The 17,704-nt window shown below is 29.8% G+C and overlaps 3 protein-coding genes across 12 annotated transcripts in view; 2 read left to right on the forward strand and 1 right to left on the reverse strand.

Annotated features, from left to right (window-relative positions):
• Positions 1-1,957, forward strand: part of LOC123703156 — an 86,074-nt gene extending 84,117 nt beyond the window's left edge. For all 3 annotated transcript variants that reach the window (XM_045651067.1, XM_045651065.1, XM_045651066.1), the window contains one exon: positions 535-1,957. The gene's annotated coding sequence lies outside the window, so the exon portion shown is untranslated. The remainder of the gene's footprint in view (positions 1-534) is intronic.
• A 2,385-nt stretch (positions 1,958-4,342) lies between these two features.
• Positions 4,343-17,249, reverse strand: LOC123703185. Of its 3 annotated transcripts, none has more exons than XM_045651107.1 (2): positions 17,182-17,245; positions 4,343-5,073 (listed from the first exon to the last, which is right to left on the reverse strand). In XM_045651107.1, the coding sequence occupies exons 1-2, from the start codon at positions 17,197-17,199 to the stop codon at positions 4,777-4,779; spliced, it is 315 nt and encodes a 104-aa protein (XP_045507063.1). In that variant the 5' UTR covers positions 17,200-17,245; the 3' UTR covers positions 4,343-4,776. The 3 variants fall into 3 exon arrangements, with proteins under 3 accessions (XP_045507063.1, XP_045507062.1, XP_045507061.1); XM_045651106.1 differs by lacking the exon at positions 17,182-17,245 and adding an exon at positions 6,158-6,487; XM_045651105.1 differs by lacking the exon at positions 4,343-5,073 and adding an exon at positions 15,642-16,502 and having other exon boundaries at positions 17,182-17,249.
• Positions 7,643-15,573, forward strand: LOC123703184 (PRKCA-binding protein). 6 transcript variants are annotated; one of them, XM_045651101.1, is made up of 13 exons: positions 7,686-7,810; positions 7,887-8,034; positions 8,161-8,217; positions 8,321-8,377; positions 8,832-8,912; positions 11,611-11,722; positions 11,922-12,050; positions 12,520-12,752; positions 13,217-13,391; positions 13,776-13,969; positions 14,261-14,413; positions 14,916-15,018; positions 15,147-15,573. In XM_045651101.1, the coding sequence occupies exons 2-13, from the start codon at positions 7,943-7,945 to the stop codon at positions 15,492-15,494; spliced, it is 1,734 nt and encodes a 577-aa protein (XP_045507057.1). In that variant the 5' UTR covers positions 7,686-7,810; positions 7,887-7,942; the 3' UTR covers positions 15,495-15,573. The 6 variants fall into 6 exon arrangements, with proteins under 6 accessions (XP_045507058.1, XP_045507060.1, XP_045507057.1 ...); XM_045651102.1 differs by lacking the exon at positions 7,887-8,034 and having other exon boundaries at positions 7,643-7,810; XM_045651099.1 differs by having other exon boundaries at positions 7,785-8,034.
• Positions 17,250-17,704: the final 455 nt, after the last annotated feature.

The following is a 17,704-nucleotide window of genomic DNA, read 5'->3' on the forward strand; positions in this document are numbered from 1 at the left end:
TAATTTATATTCTGCCTCGGGCGCTACGGGTGTGGTTGAAAGAATTTCAGGCACAATGCACATAATGTTATAGTGAATAATATTAACACATTAATATTATATTCAAGGATAAAACAAACAAACAATAATTTATGAGCAACTATTTTAGCACGTCAAAAATATATTTTTTAATTATGCAAAGTAGAATGCATATTTAATAATGTCTTGGATGTAAGAAAAAAAAATAAAGAATGAACGGTTTCTTTATCTAAATGGCAATAATTTTTAGGTATAAAAGGGTTTATTATTAAGAAGGTTACAAACGAATCTGTTTTAAACTAAGTTTTGTCTTTATCGACGTTTTTTGGAAAATTTTCTCGCTTCATATTTTTATTTATTGCCCGAATCCGTATTGGAAATATTGTAAGGGGCCACTATTATAATTTATTTATGTAATTAAAATATTTTTTACCCATTAAAACCAAAAAAAAAGGTCTATTTTAAAATTAAACAAATTTCGAAAATTAAGCTAATTCTAATTCATTTTACTTACAGGTCCACGCTGTCATAGGCGACACGTCATGGAGCGGGATAACAAGGGCGACACTTATAAGGCTATGGGTACATCGAGCGGGATTTGCGTGTGAAGTTTTGGAGCAACCATGCATACAGACCCTTAGCCATTGAGGAGCAACATACTGCATGCAGACAGATCCTTAGGCATTAGTTCAACTGTACTAAATAGCGACAAAAATTGTTAAACATCTTGCATTCGAGATTAATTATGTTGTGTACAAAAAGTACAACTTTATCAGTGAATTCGCAAATATACTTAAATCCTTACAGAATTTAATAAGAAAATTACTAAATTGCCACCAAAGTAAATTGAATTGATTGAAATTCAATTTATAGAGTGATTGATCAAAAACAAGTCGCTGTTTAGTATATGTGAGTTAAAATGAATTATTTTTATAATATTGAGATACCTAATAACTTTTTGAAACATTGCAATGAATATCGTATCCCAAGAAACAAAGAAAACGCGCATAAAACGTTGCCTTTTTCCGCCTCGTTTGTACCTAGCCTACCTGTAATCGAACGCGTAACATGACATTTCACAAAAGGCCTAAAGAATACCCAAAATGACGAGAACTGTCAAATTGTAAAATCATATTGGTATTTATTTTTCAAAGATTCCTAATTATATTAAATGTCTAATTGTTATTTTCTTACCGAAAAAAGAAACATTTGACAGTCGCTTCGAAGTTGGACGTCAAAAATTTCAAATTTGACAGTTCGAAAAAAAATCATCCAATATGGCCGATAATACATTTTGATCTCTTAATAATAATTACTATTTATATTAATGCCATATTAAGGTAAAGCTTCGGTGTTCTTAGCGTTAAGAATTATCCTAAATACCTAGTATATTTCCCTTTTAATGTTTAATCGTATTTTCAAAATACCAAAATCTTGAGGTGCCTTACTATATTATGATAAATTAAAATCACCTTTTCGTCTAATCTTATTATTAAATGAGTCACAATTTTATAGTTGTAATACTTTAATATGCATTTATGGTATTTTAAAACAAATGTATTTTAAGAGCTGATTATAGTTTTTGATAAAATTGTTAATTGTCTTAATTAATAACCAATATTAACGAATTTTATCAAAATCTATAAAATACTGTTATATCTATTAGATGTTACACAATGATAATTTTCTTGGAGGTTCAAATATTGTAATTAATTATTTTTTTGAATCTTTAACAAAGTTATCGTTTTTATTTCAATTCTGTTATAATTTGTAATTTGTGGTACTATTTTGTTTTGACAATAATATTTGAATTTATTTATACGTTTAACAAACCATTTTTAATCGGTCAGTAATTAATGTTTTGTTAGTAATTCATTTTTGTGTAATGTAAGAAAAGTTAAATAAAATGAATAAAAGAAAATAAAGTTAACATTGAATTTTTTTTGAAATTTATATAAATAAAATTTGAATATTATTCTCAAATCAAATGAAACAGGTGCATAAACATAAAAGCAAAGAAAATATCACAAAAATAATTTTTATACTCCAAATATTCCGTAGATTAAGTTCCCTGATTTAATTACCTACTTTTTATATTTACCTGTCATTAGAATAAGTTTTGAATAGTCTCGATATTGTAATACTTGAATAAACAGAAATACAAATTATATTTTGTGTCTTATTTCTCATACTCCTTACCTAATTTTTTAATATATGGTGACCAACACAATATACTATTTAACTGTGATGTAAAGACATACATATGTAGCTTATGATATTATTATTTCTTTACTATAGTTTTCAAATAAATAAAATTTTGTATTGAAAGCACGCCATCTAGTGTTGAGTGGAATAAATCACGAACGTTAAAAACTTTATTCGCATAATAATAAAATATGTAATATATAATACATTATGTATTCGCTATTTTTCATACGATGCATCCTAATAAGCCATTATGATAATTTGTGTTCAATTTTAAATAAATATCAATCTACTGCATCGTATTCGCAACTTTATATTTTTGAGGAAAATGTGCAATTTGGAATAAATCACTAGCGCCATCTCTATATTTGTGTTTGTACTACTTAAAAGTTGTCTTTATTACGACCGATTACACTTAGTTCAAGTTTTCACCAATAGATGGCGGTATTTTAAATATCAAATCAATAACAGAGTTTACGGTCTACCACTTGTACATATACGTCACAGAACAGGGTATACGTACTACGTAGTATATTATTATTAGTCTGTGCTACCATGGATTCATAGTTATTTTATGATTTATTCAAAGTAAAAATACGTTTTTTAAACCTTCCTACAATCATAAACGAATTTGGCTCAGAAACTATGAAATTATTGTTTTTAATTTTTGCTAAACCATAAATACCTAATTAAAAAATTCTATTTATTTTTCCTGGGCCTTAGCAGTTGGTTTTTTTTATTTTTATTTTTTTCTATAAAGTTGTAAAATAATAGCAGTATTAATAATATAAATATTGAAAGATAAATCATAATATAAACGAAAAGATAGAATGCTATCCCAACAATATTTATACAACATACCTACTTACCATACCTTTAGCAAAATAAATATTCATTTACCGTATTTATAATATTGCATCACGCCATGTGACCCAACCCGCAATCAATTTATGATAACATTGACAAATCATTCAGAAGGACCACTCGTATAATTAGTCAAGATGTTGTGCAAACAGAAAGCCAAAAGGTACCTACAGAAAGCATATTCTAGTTGGATTTACGTGGTTTTATCATAACATAATTATATAAACTCGTAGTTTACACACCACGCAACCACGGGCAAAACCTTCATGGGATTTCAACAAAATACCTATAGGGTTGATTGTTGTAAAACAAAAGAGACCATTGTTGTTTTTTTTTATTGCATATGTGTTCATTGATTATCAGAAACAGTCACAGATTTATCTATTTAAATACCATAGTATAAACTATAAATGCTATTACTTGTAAGTTGAGGGTTCTTATAGCAGGAAACAATTATTAAGGTATCTAGATATTTTTTTGCTATAATATATACCTAATAATTTATGAATTAGACTTGAATACATACGGATTTCTTTTGTTGAAGGGATCGATCATCGATATACTAAAGACACACTACGTAGTACAGTTTATACTACTTACTCCAAAATGTAATGCGACTGTGTAATGTGTATCGAAGTGATTCGTAACTAGGTACTTAGGTAGGTATATGAAATAAAAGACAATATTTATAATTACATTTTATTTTAAACTTTTGCAAATCTTACTTTATAGAACCCATAAAAAACAGGCTAACTCGAACTTGGCCGTCTATCACATTTATTTCGAACCGGTCCTAATTACTTACTAATTTTTATATTTAAAGACGTTTCGATTCTAAACGAAGTCCCATCTAATAAAATGTTTTAGTTACATAAAACTACGCAGACGCGGAGCAAACCTAGTATTTTTATAATAATTTAAATCACTAACTAACAATCATAGATACCATACCTATTAGGTTACATTGCAAGGTCGGTTTCAAACACCTTTCTATACTGCTCCGAAGAAATATAAATGTAAAATACCCATTTATGTGATTCATGTTTTATTTCTTATTAACTAGTTCAATGTCATGATGATACGCTCTCAAAATTAAGTAAATATAATATAGAAGCACAGACTAATAATAATATACTACGTATACAAATAGAAGTATCCGTTCGTGCTGTGAAAATAAATAGGCACAAAAAAACTATTCGGTAATCAAGTAACATAATAGTTAGGTAGATAATTGAAGTTTTTAAATAAAAAAATATTTATTGTTTCAATAGTGATTCTTCGTTTCCTTTCTCTTTGGTATAAACCATTAAATTTATTAATGTACTTACATTATTTATTTTACTTAGACTCTATTGCCACCAGATTTTACCAATTTACCTATCTTTTAAATACAAAATCTTTTAAAAGTAACAATTTAGGTCGGATGAGTGTCGTGTTGTGGTGATATGCGTCAGAGCGTGACCAACTCTGACGAAAATGTACGAGTATTACACATAATTGAGTTAGATCTTACAAAAACAAAATTTAAATAGGTATTTGAAGGCATACATATTTTTGTTTGGCCGTGCATTTTCCAGACTAAAATATTCTTTTTTCTCAAAAATGCTCTATAAAAGTGTGATGACACTTAACTAGCATAATATTGTATTACATCACAAGACAACCAAACCATCTGTAACAATAAAAAAATTATGGCCTTAGCGCATTCAATCCTCCCAAATGTCCTTGATCCCGCAACCTCTGTTGTCTAAGCCGTTCTTCAGAATACCCATCGATGCCCAACCCTAGTCTTTCAATTAACTTCTCTCCTTTATCTCCATTTAATTCGATAAATTCCCTCCTTCTCCTCAACCCGACGTCCGGATCAAATATCCATGTTTGATGTTCATGCAATACAGGGAATCCGATAGCGTTCGTTTGTATGAAAGTTCCAATGGGCCCGGCAGCTAGCGAATGTCGGTAAAACAGGACACACAGGAGCGCCACCTGTGGGAGAGTAGATATTAACTTGTAGTTGTCAAATTTTTGGCGGGAAACGTTAGAATGATTTTTTTTCTTCATGGCAGAAGAAATGACTATGTGCCAGTTTTAGAATGAATTAAATATTTTTTATTACGAAAATAAATAATTACCTAAGTAATTAACTTCAACCTTACATATCATAAATTATCGTTTAAATACGTTAATGATTTATTTTTTGTAAATATTTAAAATGAAAAAATTACCGTAGGTATTTTCATTTCAAGTGCCTAATTAATGATCTACTAATTATTCCATTATTAATATATACATAATTAAGTAATTGAATACCATGATTAATAAATTCTGTCTCCATTAGAAATAATTATTAATATACATAATTAAGTAATTGAATACCATGATTAATAAATTCTGTAAAGTAAAAGCTTAAATCCAAATTAATGTTAAACAATGTACTGCAAATTGATAATAATATAATATTATGTCCACAATCAGAAATTATCGACGTATTAGCACCTCACTAAATGTGTTGTCTAATGTCTAAATATGTCTACATCTATATTTTATATGGCATAGTAATTCGTAGTTATAAACTGTAACCTTATTTAACACTGTTTTAGTTTTATTAATTCAGTTACTAAATATTTAAAAAATCTGAAATTATTTAACGATATTTGTAAGAAAATATTCAGGTAACGTGAGCTTAAGCAGCTTAAGTACGATTAGGTATTCAAATTTGTTTTTTTTAGAACTGTGTCAGGCAAAGGTACCATGTCACATGAAGGTAAATTTAGTGTAATAAAAGAATAAAATATAATATATCAGATACTTAGGTAAATGCTAAGAGTGTGGTACCTAACTGGTACCGAAACAGTTTCGTGTGATATCCAATTCAATAAATTGTTATCATAAACGCTTGAATATTTTCGCCCAATGGCCTTTATTTAGAACACATTTTTAATATGAATTTATAAAAAATAATAGAAAGCGCATTTATAGACATTATTAAATCATTTTTCTCGCGTGAATGGAGAAATCTTTAAAATAAATATAAAATATACACGGTATACAAAAAAAACACTACACTCACTATAGTAACAGCTCTCATTTTTTCAACGTCAACACCCTCCACCAACAGATATACAACTGTTTGCAAACGGACTTACTTAACCGGATTAAAATGTCGAATTACTTATACTTGCAACACTCGACCGCCAAAATAATATAGTCCGTCATTTGGTTCGTTGTGACATAATTGTCTTGGTATGAATGTTAACTTCGTGGCATGACAATGACTGTAGGAGTTGCCGCAAGTTAATTTTTATGGCTTGAAATTTTGGTTTAAACATTATGATTTAATGTTGTATACGGTTTTTAGTAATGGTTTAAACATTTTAAGTCAAAATGGTTTTTTTTTTCTTTCTAAGTAAGTAGCAGTCCGCCCCGGCTCCTCCCGTACATTTTTACGTTTTCTCGCCATAAGAACTATCCTCGTACTTCAAAGAACATTACAAAAAAATAATTAACGAAATGAATTCAGCTGTTCTCGAGTTATATACAATCACATTTTGTGATTAATTTTTATATCATAGATGTAATTTTGAAATCTGATCAACGTTGTGTAAAATTTGACGAGATAAAATCGTGTAAGAAATACAAACATACACACTTTCACATTAATAATATTAAGGATTTAATTTTAAATAGCATACCTCTCCATACTAAAGCTATGTAACCGTGACATAAGGTTAATATTTTAATTTATACAGAAAGCTAAATAGAGGTCAGAGTGCAGTTTTTGCAACTGAGAAAAATATTAAAATTAGCATTTTACTGATAGAAGAACCTTCATACCTCCGGACTGCGATATTATTTCGAGATATTGTATGAAATAATACATTTAGTTTGCATACAATTATAAACGGTAGAGTCATAAAATTACTAGAGCTGCTACAAAAATCTATTTGTACGTGTTGTTTGTAGAGCACTTATTACTTCATTCAATTTACTTCAGAATTCGCTAAATTCTCGCGCACCTTTAGAAAATATAAGGAGCTTTTGATCACTCTCCTTTATTATATTATTTTTATCAAATTCACAGAATTAACTAAATTCAGTGTAGTGTAATAAGCGCATAACATTATGAGTTTCTCTCAATTCGCTTAACATTTTTAACATGGTTAATTCTAAACACGTATTAGACATAATAACAGGATTTGCAAATTAAGTAGTTGCACTTTCAACAGTTGCACAGCTCGTACAGAGAAATTAAATGTGCGTAACCAGTGAAACTAGCCATTTAAATGAAATTATCAAAATAATTACTACATCTATCAGTTATCACCACACAGATATCTCTTTTACGAATGATTGATATAATAAAATAATATTCTTTCATATTGTCAGTACCTACTCATAATCTGTGACACTAAACTCAATTAAAAAAAAAAACTTTAAAAAAAATATTTCAGTGATCATACAAAAAGCGCGCAAAATTTTGACATTGGTCCTGCTCGTCCTGCTATTCCATTTTTGATTGGTTCCTCAGTGTCCTGCTCGTTGCCATGCGCAACTGTTTTACCGACATAGTCCCACGTAAATAAATAAAATCGATGAAACTGTCAAGCAACAATCCGTATTTTGTACTTAGTTTTACTCATAAAATAATACCTATATTTGTACGAGAAGTTTAAAAAATGATGCAAGAATATGACGACGATTTTTTTTTCGAAGAGGACAAAATGTGCGTATTTAAACAACACACTTATTTAAATGTGTTTTATCAATGTTTATCAGTGTACTTCCCTTTTGTGTTGCAGAATATGTTTTATTTGAGTTGGCTGTTTATTTAGTTCATGTTTTTGTGACCAGGCTTATGTCCCAGAGAGTGCAAATCCATCCTTTTTACGATTCTAATTATTCGCCGAAAATGTTGACTATTGGACACAGTATGTTTGAAGATAAAATGTAATTATTTTTATTGTTTTTTTCTGCATAAACACAGAACAGCTGTTCATAGATAGGCCAACAATCCTACGGGAAAAATATTCTATAATATTTTATTTATTTTTTGTTTGTTTATTTATTTATTAGCAAACCTAAAACGGATTTACCGAAAACGACCAATCTTTTAATTCCCATCGATGAAAGGTAACAATTTGTTTTCTATTTATTATTATACTTATATTTTCTTTTCATTGTTACAATTATTTATTGTTTATTTTTCTTTTTTATATTTGTTATACCTATTCAGTGCTTCTGTGGTTATTGAAGATGTTAAAATACCAGATATTCCAATACGACTCGAAATGTAAGTATTTATCGCTTAATTATTTGGCTAAATAAATTATTATAAAAGTAGGCAGTCTCAAGTTCTGGTTACTAAGTCTGGATATGTTCTGATTAGCTTAACTATCAGTTAAATTAACAGATATTATGATAATTATAAAAAAGTGTCAGATAATATACGCTATTAGTGAATTTTATCAGAAAGTCGTGAAACTGGCCCGTGTAGTGCAAATGAATTTTTCCTCCTAATAGCTAATTTCAAATGGAGTGAAAAATGTCTGTTGCTCAATCACGTCAAAACAGCTGAACAGATCGAGATGAAATGTAGCACGAAGATAGATCCGCGGTTACGAACGAAGCCGCGTGGCAACTGGCATCGTTCAACGTACAAAATAAATACCTACCTATGAAAAACTTAGTTTTAACTTGGATAACAATAAATAAAGTAGGTACTAATTAATAGAGCTTTTCTACAGAATAGAAGATACGGAAAATACAGAATGTATTTACAACGATTTAAGAAAAGAACGATACATGTTACAGTACCAGAATCTTATGTAAGTTGAAATCTAGGGCATTATTGCTAGTACCAAAGAAAACCTAATATTATTTCCTAGTATTTAGCTCAATTATTTTATATTCTAGTTTGCAACCTAAGGTCGGTTGCAGAGCTTCACCGAACATCAGTGCGTACGTCAGCGGTCAGTCGCGCTTTCATAATATTATGTAGGTATGGAAATACGCGTGCGTATGGTCGGTCTAGCTATGAACGGTTTTATGAATTTCCATACATAATAATTATATGACAAGCGCGACTGACGTACGCTGAAGGTCTGATGGTCGGTGAAGCTCTGCAACCGGCCTAAAAAGTAAACAGTTTAAAATAGTATAGTAGAAGAATGAAAAAGAAAACTGTTATTATATTAAATTAATACATTCGACATTGCTAAATAAGTTATTATGTGTTTTAAATTGTCCTTTAAGGTGTAAATAAAGAATTTTTCATTCATTCATTCATTCATTGCTATTTACTAGCTAAATAGTGTAAAAATTGTATATTCTTACGAGTTTTGTAACTAATTGCTAGAGGCTAGATTTATAGTTTTATTGTTGTAAAGAACATAAATTATTTCTTGTAAATATTTCAAAAGTATTAAAACGTATGGAAAAGCTATTGTGTTTTAATTATTTTACCCTTTCATGTATCATCGATTTATGCTATAAAAATAAGCTAATGGGTCGATCAACTTTTATTGGTCCGACGTGTACGGATCATGTCCCTGAAGGATAATTAATAAACATGAAATCATAAAGAGTTAAATTCGTTTTAATTATATTCCTTTTAATATTTTCTAGCATTATTGCGAACAATATTTTACTTGTTTTATTAATTTGTGCGTTGTTTCATGGTTGTCGAGGGACTAAATGCAATTTTCCAGTACTATCACATTTGTCCCCATGCCACAATGCATTAACAAACTTCGCATCACGAACACATACTATCACGACCATAAATACCAAATACACTCCTTGTTTCAGTACATAATTATTGACATCCAAACACATCCAAACATACAAACCATTTTTTTTTTATTGGATATAATACGATTTTCAGGCATTTTACTTTTGTCCCCATAAATCACCTACATGACACAGGTCTCACAGACAACCGTAATTTAGTTATGAAACCAAAACACATATGGCGCGGTAGATTCCTAAACAACAAGCTAAACACAATAATTAACTGTCGGGCTCAAACGCCACTTTGATTTGTATAAGATCACGGCAATAGTCGTCCGAGCGTTGTTGGTGAGTGTGGGGTGGCTTTTTTGTCAGTCCGTCAGACAACTGTGATTAAAACGTAAGTACTTGATGCATTGTTATCAATTATACTACACGAGATGAGCTTTCGTCTATATTTTAGTGTGAGCTGAGATTAATATATAAAATAACAATAGTATTTGCTTGGCGGCTCAAAATTTAAAAAATGTCCCGCGGACAACCAGTCACTTGGTCAACCAAAGTGGTTGTACCATGGACAATTTGGTTGTCCCTAGGACAATAATTATATAAAACTTATACTTTAACAGTTAAATAGTTCATGTTTTGTTTATTACTCGGCTGTTTCGGGAACACATTTTTATTACGCGATTTTATGTCTAGTTTAATTGTAATTTTAACATTTCAAAAATCAAGACGCTACTACTACAACTAAGATGTCCCCATATGAAAATCACATTATACTTCATTCATTCAGTTTTATCGAGAATCAGTTCATTTTAATTAAGTAAAATCAATAATACGATACGTAACAACCTCGCCTTAATAGTTTTTTTGTAAAAAATATCACTATTTCCGCTTTACTGAAACTTTTTTATATATGAAACATTATTTGGTTGTTCAAAAGACATCATTCGTTTCAATTTTAATAAAAATATTTCGTATTTTGGGTGTAAATAGAACAAATATCAAAATATTATTTATTATTTAATATTAGAAGAATTTGTTTTAATTCTTAAGGGAATTTAACATTTAAAAAAGTACTATTGTGTAAGTTGTCCAAAGGATATTATTTCCCGTGAATAGATCGGTTCGTGAAGTTAAATCCACAAATGTATTTAATCAACATCACTGCTGCTTATATAATCTTAATCTACGAAGAATTATCTTCTAAATGAAATAGTAAAATGCTGAAAATTAAGTAAAAAAAAAAATACGAGAAAATTATGATCGGGACCTTTAAAAATTGATTGACCCTAATACATCATTTAAGTAAGCTATGATCATCTAGGCTATTATAACATAAATTCAAAACATTATACATACCTACATACATACTGTATACATAATGAACATGACACTACCCTACACTATCGCCTAGTAAAAGTTCAATAAGTACCTACCCAAAAAAAGTTTATTTTATCAAGTACATACCTCCCATATGTATGTAATGAAATACCTAACTTGAATAAAGGTTGCGGGATTATATGGCCTAGTTTTTCACTATTTCTATGTAAATTCCATTTGGGACTTCTGAGTACTAAACGTCATAATATTCAACTTGAGTGTAGACTAGGCGACGATCCTTTTATTTTCACTCGAAAAATATCACCTATTCTTCACACGATTAATAGGTATATGTATTTATTTAGCTTTCTCGATCATTATAATATTATTAAGCTCGATTGACACACGATTTGCATTAAAGAAAAATGAGTTGAAAATACAATATTTATATAATATTTTCCATTCCAGGGGAATGACAGTCACATCAGGTAGCGTTGTATTGACAAAAGATGAAAAAAATCTCATAGGAATTAGTATAGGAGGCGGCGCTCCGTTGTGCCCATGTCTTTATATTGTACAGGTAAATTCGAATTAATTTTTAGTTATACAGCAATAAATGAAAAGATTAAAAAATGGAAAAAATTGATCGTGAGGCGCAATTTTTTATATGTAATTAAAAAATGACCATGTTTAAAATGAGACATAAAAGAAGTCTAAGATATAAGTACGTACCTACTTACAAAATATTTACATTTGCAAAAAACTATAAATCATTTCAGATATTCGACAACACGCCGGCTTCCAAAGATGGCACTTTACAGAGTGGGGACGAACTTGTAGGGGTAAATGGTCAGACTGTGAAGGGAAAGACTAAAGTGGAGGTTGCTAAGATGATACAAGCTGCTAAGGTAATAAATATCATAGTCATAGTCATACATAGTCATAGTCATACATAGTCATAGTCTAAAATTATTATAATCGTAATATTTATAATGCTTCATATGTTGGAAGACTTGGATGGCATTTAACCCGCCTTTTAGTTTTTATAAATGACAACCAGGTTTCTCTTAAATTGAATATTTAGTTTTATAGCATTTAAATTTCAAATGCTTTATAAATGAGAAATTTTTAATGTCACCTAAGCACATAAAATCCAGAAAGAGTAGAATAAATTCGATTGCTCTGGCGAGATCACGGGTGGTCGCGAGGCTAGTGTAATACTGTGGTAATACTGTGATGCGAGTAAGAATCCCGCTGATCGCATTTTTTTCTATACTTTAAAAAATTATTTCTGTAAGTACTTTTTACATAACTCTGTTGAATTTAACTAGTCCACAAATATAGCATTATTTAATATACAAAATAAATATTTTACAGGACCAAGTAACAATAAACTACAACAAACTACACGCAGATCCAAAACAAGGCAAATCTCTAGACATTATAATGAAGAAAATGAAACATCGCTTAGTTGAAAACATGTCGTCTGGAACGGCTGATGCCTTAGGATTATCTAGAGCTATACTTTGCAATGATACTTTAGTAGCGAAACTAAATGAAATGAGAGATACAGAAACTACGTATAAACGACTTGTGGAGTTGGCTAAAAGGTATGGTTATTTGTTTTTCATGATTTAAAAATTGGATCGTTGGTCTTTCGCTCTATGCTTTATGGTCACTCGTTGGGTCTATCATTCATTCTTTCGTTCGTATATTTATTGGGAAAAGTGTGTTCGAAAATTGTTATTTTTAGCTATATAATACATATTTAGTTCGGTACTGTCCTATCTTGATTCTATTTTATTACTTTTTAACTTACAGTACTTCTACATTATTTATTACCTTTCCTATTAATAAAACTGTTTTTAATATTCCTAATTTTTCGGTAATCGTTAATTTCACTTATTTTTGTAAGCATAGATAATCATGCATCATTCATCAACCTATTTCTGTTTTCATTATTGAGGTAACGAATTTTTCTTTCACCGATTAAAATAGTGTCGTTAATTTTTCCACCCTCAACGTTGATATCAAATTATTTACACTCACAACTTTCAAATAAAATAAATTTCAGAATGCTAAAATCCTATTTCGATTTGCTCCAAACATTTAAATCTCTTGGCGACATATTCGCGTCCATCGGAGTGAGAGAGCCGCAAGCGAGAGCGTCTGAGGCGTTCACTAAATTCGGTCAATACCATAGACTATTGGAAAGAGATGGCATTAAAATGCTGAAGACTTTGAAACCTGTAAGTTTTTGATTGAAATAAAACTGTTGTTATTATATTAGAGGAATTTATAAAAAGTATCATTCATAATATAAATTATAATTAACTATAACTAGTTAACTGAATAATATGCTAATGCAATTTTGGTAATACAATTGATTTTAAAAAATTGTTTTTTCTTAAAAAAAATTTTGAAATGTACCTGTAATTTTTTGTTACTATAGTGAAAAATTTCACTTAGTTCTGTGGCGTACGAAATAATTAACAATATAGAGTACACTTAAAAAAATTTCAACACTAGGACGTGCAAAAATTTACGAAAATACTGTTTTATTTTTGTTTCAAAATGTGTGTTCGGTAAAAATATCGAAAAGTCCTATTATTTTTAAATAACTGTTATTTCAGATATTAGCGGATATGGGAACATATCTACATAAAGCGATACCAGATACCAAACTTACCATACGCAAGTACGCAGATACGAAATTCGAGTATTTATCCTACTGTTTGAAAGTTAAAGAAATGGACGACGAAGAATATGGATATAATGCATTACAGGAACCTTTGTATAGAGTGGAAACTGGGAATTATGAATATAGGTGAGATTTTTGCGGGATTTTTTGTTGTATTTTATGATTTTTTTTTTACTTTTTGTTGTTTTTTGCTGATACATATATCTCGTATATATTATATGGCTAAGATTTTGTAGAAATTATAGGATTTTTTTGTATCATCTACATAGAAAAAACCGCTCCAGTCTATTAGTATGGCATTTTATAAGATTATTGCTCAATTCTGTTTTCAATATTTTACACTGTACTGATAAGAATCAAGTATATATTAAATATAAAAGTATTTTAAAATAATTTTTAACACTTTTTACATGCCAGACTAATCCTCCGTTGCCGTCAAGACGCCAGAACGAGGTTCGCCAGACTTCGATCCGATGTTCTGGTTAAATTGGAACTCCTTGACAATAAAAAGACACAGGACGTGGCGTATCAGCTGAAGAGGTTTATACAGGGTCTGGCTGTTTATCATAAGTGAGTTTACCTAATTTATGTATGTAGTTTAAAAAAATGTGTGCGTGTATTAGTGTACACACGTAAGAAGTGAAACTTCTTTATAACCCTTTTTTTTAATAATTTACTATATGCAACTTTACAGAAATACGTCGAATCACGCGTGGTAGGGATAAGAAATAGATGGCGCGTACCGAAAAAATGTGACACTAAATTTTTTCCAACCCCGATAAAGAAGTTTCACTTCAAAAGCTTAAAAAAGATAGGTATTAAAAAAAATTGAAAATACTAAAACTCATGAATTATTATATTGTCACGTCCGTTCCTTGATAATGTACAAAGTTTGAATTAAATCTGTCCGTTTAAAGGGGGTCAAAATCGATTCTACAGAAGTCGGTTACATACAAACAAACAAGTGAAGCTATTAAACGTGTGTTAATAAATAATCTAGTCGAAGTTTTGTGGATGGAGTAATGATCAAAATGACTAAACATAAATTAATAATAATTTTTGCTACTTTCAGTGAAACAGTAGAACATTTGCAAGAGAACGCCTCATTGTTCCCAGTCGAAGTAGATTTATCACAAAATGCTTTTCAGTACAAATCCACGGCGCAGATTATTCAGGTAAAAATAATAAAATAGAAAGAAAACACAGATAGACTAAATAATAAAAGATGTTATATGTATGTTATGAATAAATAATTTGAAATCTAAATAATAATAAGTAAGTAATCAAAGCTATTTTCATACAGGACAGTCAAGATGACGAAGAAGAAATTGAATTCGGCAAAGAACTAAAAGAATACCACGATCTTTCTGACGAGGATACAACGAAACCATCAAACAGGCGGCAAACGAAAGACATTGACAGCGATCTGACAGAACAACTTCTCCCCGGTTTGACAGACGTCAAAAATGACACTGACAGCTCCAAAAATGACAGCATGACAGCAGACAGCCTGTCACTTTTGACAGAACTAGGTTTGGCGGACACGAAGGACGATTTTGGCGATTTTCAAAATGGAATGAACGAATTCGGTTCGAAAGACTCGAATGATGACGTATTTGATAAATTGCTGAGTGATTTGAATATACAATAGTTTAAGAATTTGTTATGATTGTGTGATAAATAAATGTTTATATGTTATTATTATTCTTAAATAAAATATTAATGAGTAATTTTCGACTTTTTAATCTGTCCTTGGGATATTTTTTTGGAATAATGGAGGTAATTAAATTAAAATCAGTTTCATTAACAAGACTTTTATTGGATGATCACTTTGAGCTTTGTACTTATTTTCTTACCAATCAAGATATTTCAAACACACAATACTACACCATAACCATATCTAATATTATACAGTCTACCATAACATTGTTGTCCCCTGGTTGTCATTTTATTATCAAAGAATCGATATTTTATTCCAGTCTTAAATAAGTCAAATTGAAATTAAATCCTCTCATGGTACAGAGATAGTACATTAATAATACAAAATTGGAATGCAATCTATAAAGCATTAGGTACTATAATGAAATAAGTTAAATCTATTTAAATACGTTGTTACTTATTTCTTAAATCACTGCCCCATTTATTATGCCTAGAAATTAAGCATTCTTAATTATTATAAACGACTTCCATGTGGTAAGGAAACTTGCAATTTCTAAAAATACGGACATCCGTATTATAATATCGTCTATTTATTAAGTTTTAATGAACTACTCACGAATGTTGTTTTATTTTAATTTATAGAAATCGCAAGTTTCATCCAAAAATTAATCTGTTTAAAGAGGCCTTAACAGTTAATTATCTATGGATAGTGTGGGATATGATACGTCACAGGCTTATGTGGGGGCTCGAAATAATGTTTCAATCTTTCAATTTGGTAAGGATCAATGACGAAAGGAGTCTTCCTTGTATAATGTTCCTTAACATAATGCTTTGCGTATGGAACCGGAACATGTTTATGCTGTTTATGCAGGTCAGCTGTCAGTCTGTGCAGTTTGGACACGGCTTTTTCTTTTAGATGTTTCAGCCCGGATTGAACCTTTTCAGCAACTTTATCGAATTGCAGGTGGCATGTTGCTAGGTGTAGTAGCAATAGAGTTATCTGTAAAAAAACGATTTATATGAAAATAAATTTTGAAAAAAATTATATGGCAAGTTAAAATACTACTATAGGAATTTGAACATTGCCGCTTTTATTTTCGAAACATTTTTAAATGATATGGGTAGGTACTTACAATAATTATAAAACTATCATAAATAAAAACTTAGAGCATTTTATTGCTCTAAGAAGAAAAAGGTATGCACAAAATAACGATTTATTTTTAAGGGCACTTTTACAATTTTTTTAAATATCCTAACACGGACAAATAATTATTAGTAGGTAGTATATATACCATTTTTATTTTTTGTTTTTCAATATGTTTTCAGTTTTTTTACTCGCGAAGACGAACCAACGAACCAAAAGTACTTATAAAAGAGTATAAATTCTATGCCAAAAATAATTAAATCGGTTTAGCCATTCTTCAGTTATAAAATATAGTGTAGTTAACTAACACAACTCTCATAGGAATATATTTAGATACCTACTTAGAAAGAATTCTCAATGAGAATTTTATTTCTGCCTACTTCATAAGTCTGCAGTTGTCTGCAGTGAACGCGGTCCTGAAAGGCTGGAACGAACGAACGAAATAACGAACGAACCACCTACTTACACTTATTTTTTAAAAAAGGACTTTAACTATTTTTATTAACAGATTTTAATAATAATAACATGTACTTACAAAAATAAAAGCCTTCATGGCGAGTGATAACCAATGAACTACAAAGTACACTGGCCCGCGCAAATCATACTCCCTTCATATAAGCTAGGGTTCTATTGTAAATTATTATAAAACTGCATTATTCTGATGATTTATTGCAATGCGGATGCGATATCGTTTCTATGTCGCTGTGCTACGGGTAACCGTGGACAATCGCGGGTAATAATTTTGGTCTATTATAGTTACGCATTATTGAAGTTACTTTAAAATAACTTAAGATTATTTTTCTAATAATTGTATTAAGATGTCGATGAAGATAATATGATTTTATTTAATTAATGTCATGTGGCGTCCACGTGTTCATTTGGATACTAAAATAAATTTTCATTATGATGCTAGTAAAAAATAAAAATCGAATAAAAAAAACACTAGGTACTTAGGTGCATAAGCACAGTGAAACGAAACGTTACATTTTAAAATAAAAGCGGAAATCCACTCATAAAATTATATATTAAATCATAATCAAACCGAATTTCATCCAAAT

Source organism: Colias croceus, chromosome 25 (assembly GCF_905220415.1).
Source record: "Colias croceus chromosome 25, ilColCroc2.1".
Classification (NCBI taxonomy): domain Eukaryota; kingdom Metazoa; phylum Arthropoda; class Insecta; order Lepidoptera; family Pieridae; genus Colias; species Colias croceus.

What these genes read in the sequence shown, in the direction of transcription:
- LOC123703184 (XM_045651099.1), top strand. Translation starts at nt 7,853, where the DNA reads ATGTTTATCAGTGTACTTCCCTTTTGTGTTGCAGAATATGTTTTATTT. An exon ending in CATGTCTTTATATTGTACAG is followed by an intron (nt 11,723 to 11,921) that starts GTAAATTCGAAT and finishes AAATCATTTCAG; the next exon opens with ATATTCGACAACACGCCGGC. An exon ending in TGCTGAAGACTTTGAAACCT is followed by an intron (nt 13,392 to 13,775) that starts GTAAGTTTTTGA and finishes CTGTTATTTCAG; the next exon opens with ATATTAGCGGATATGGGAAC.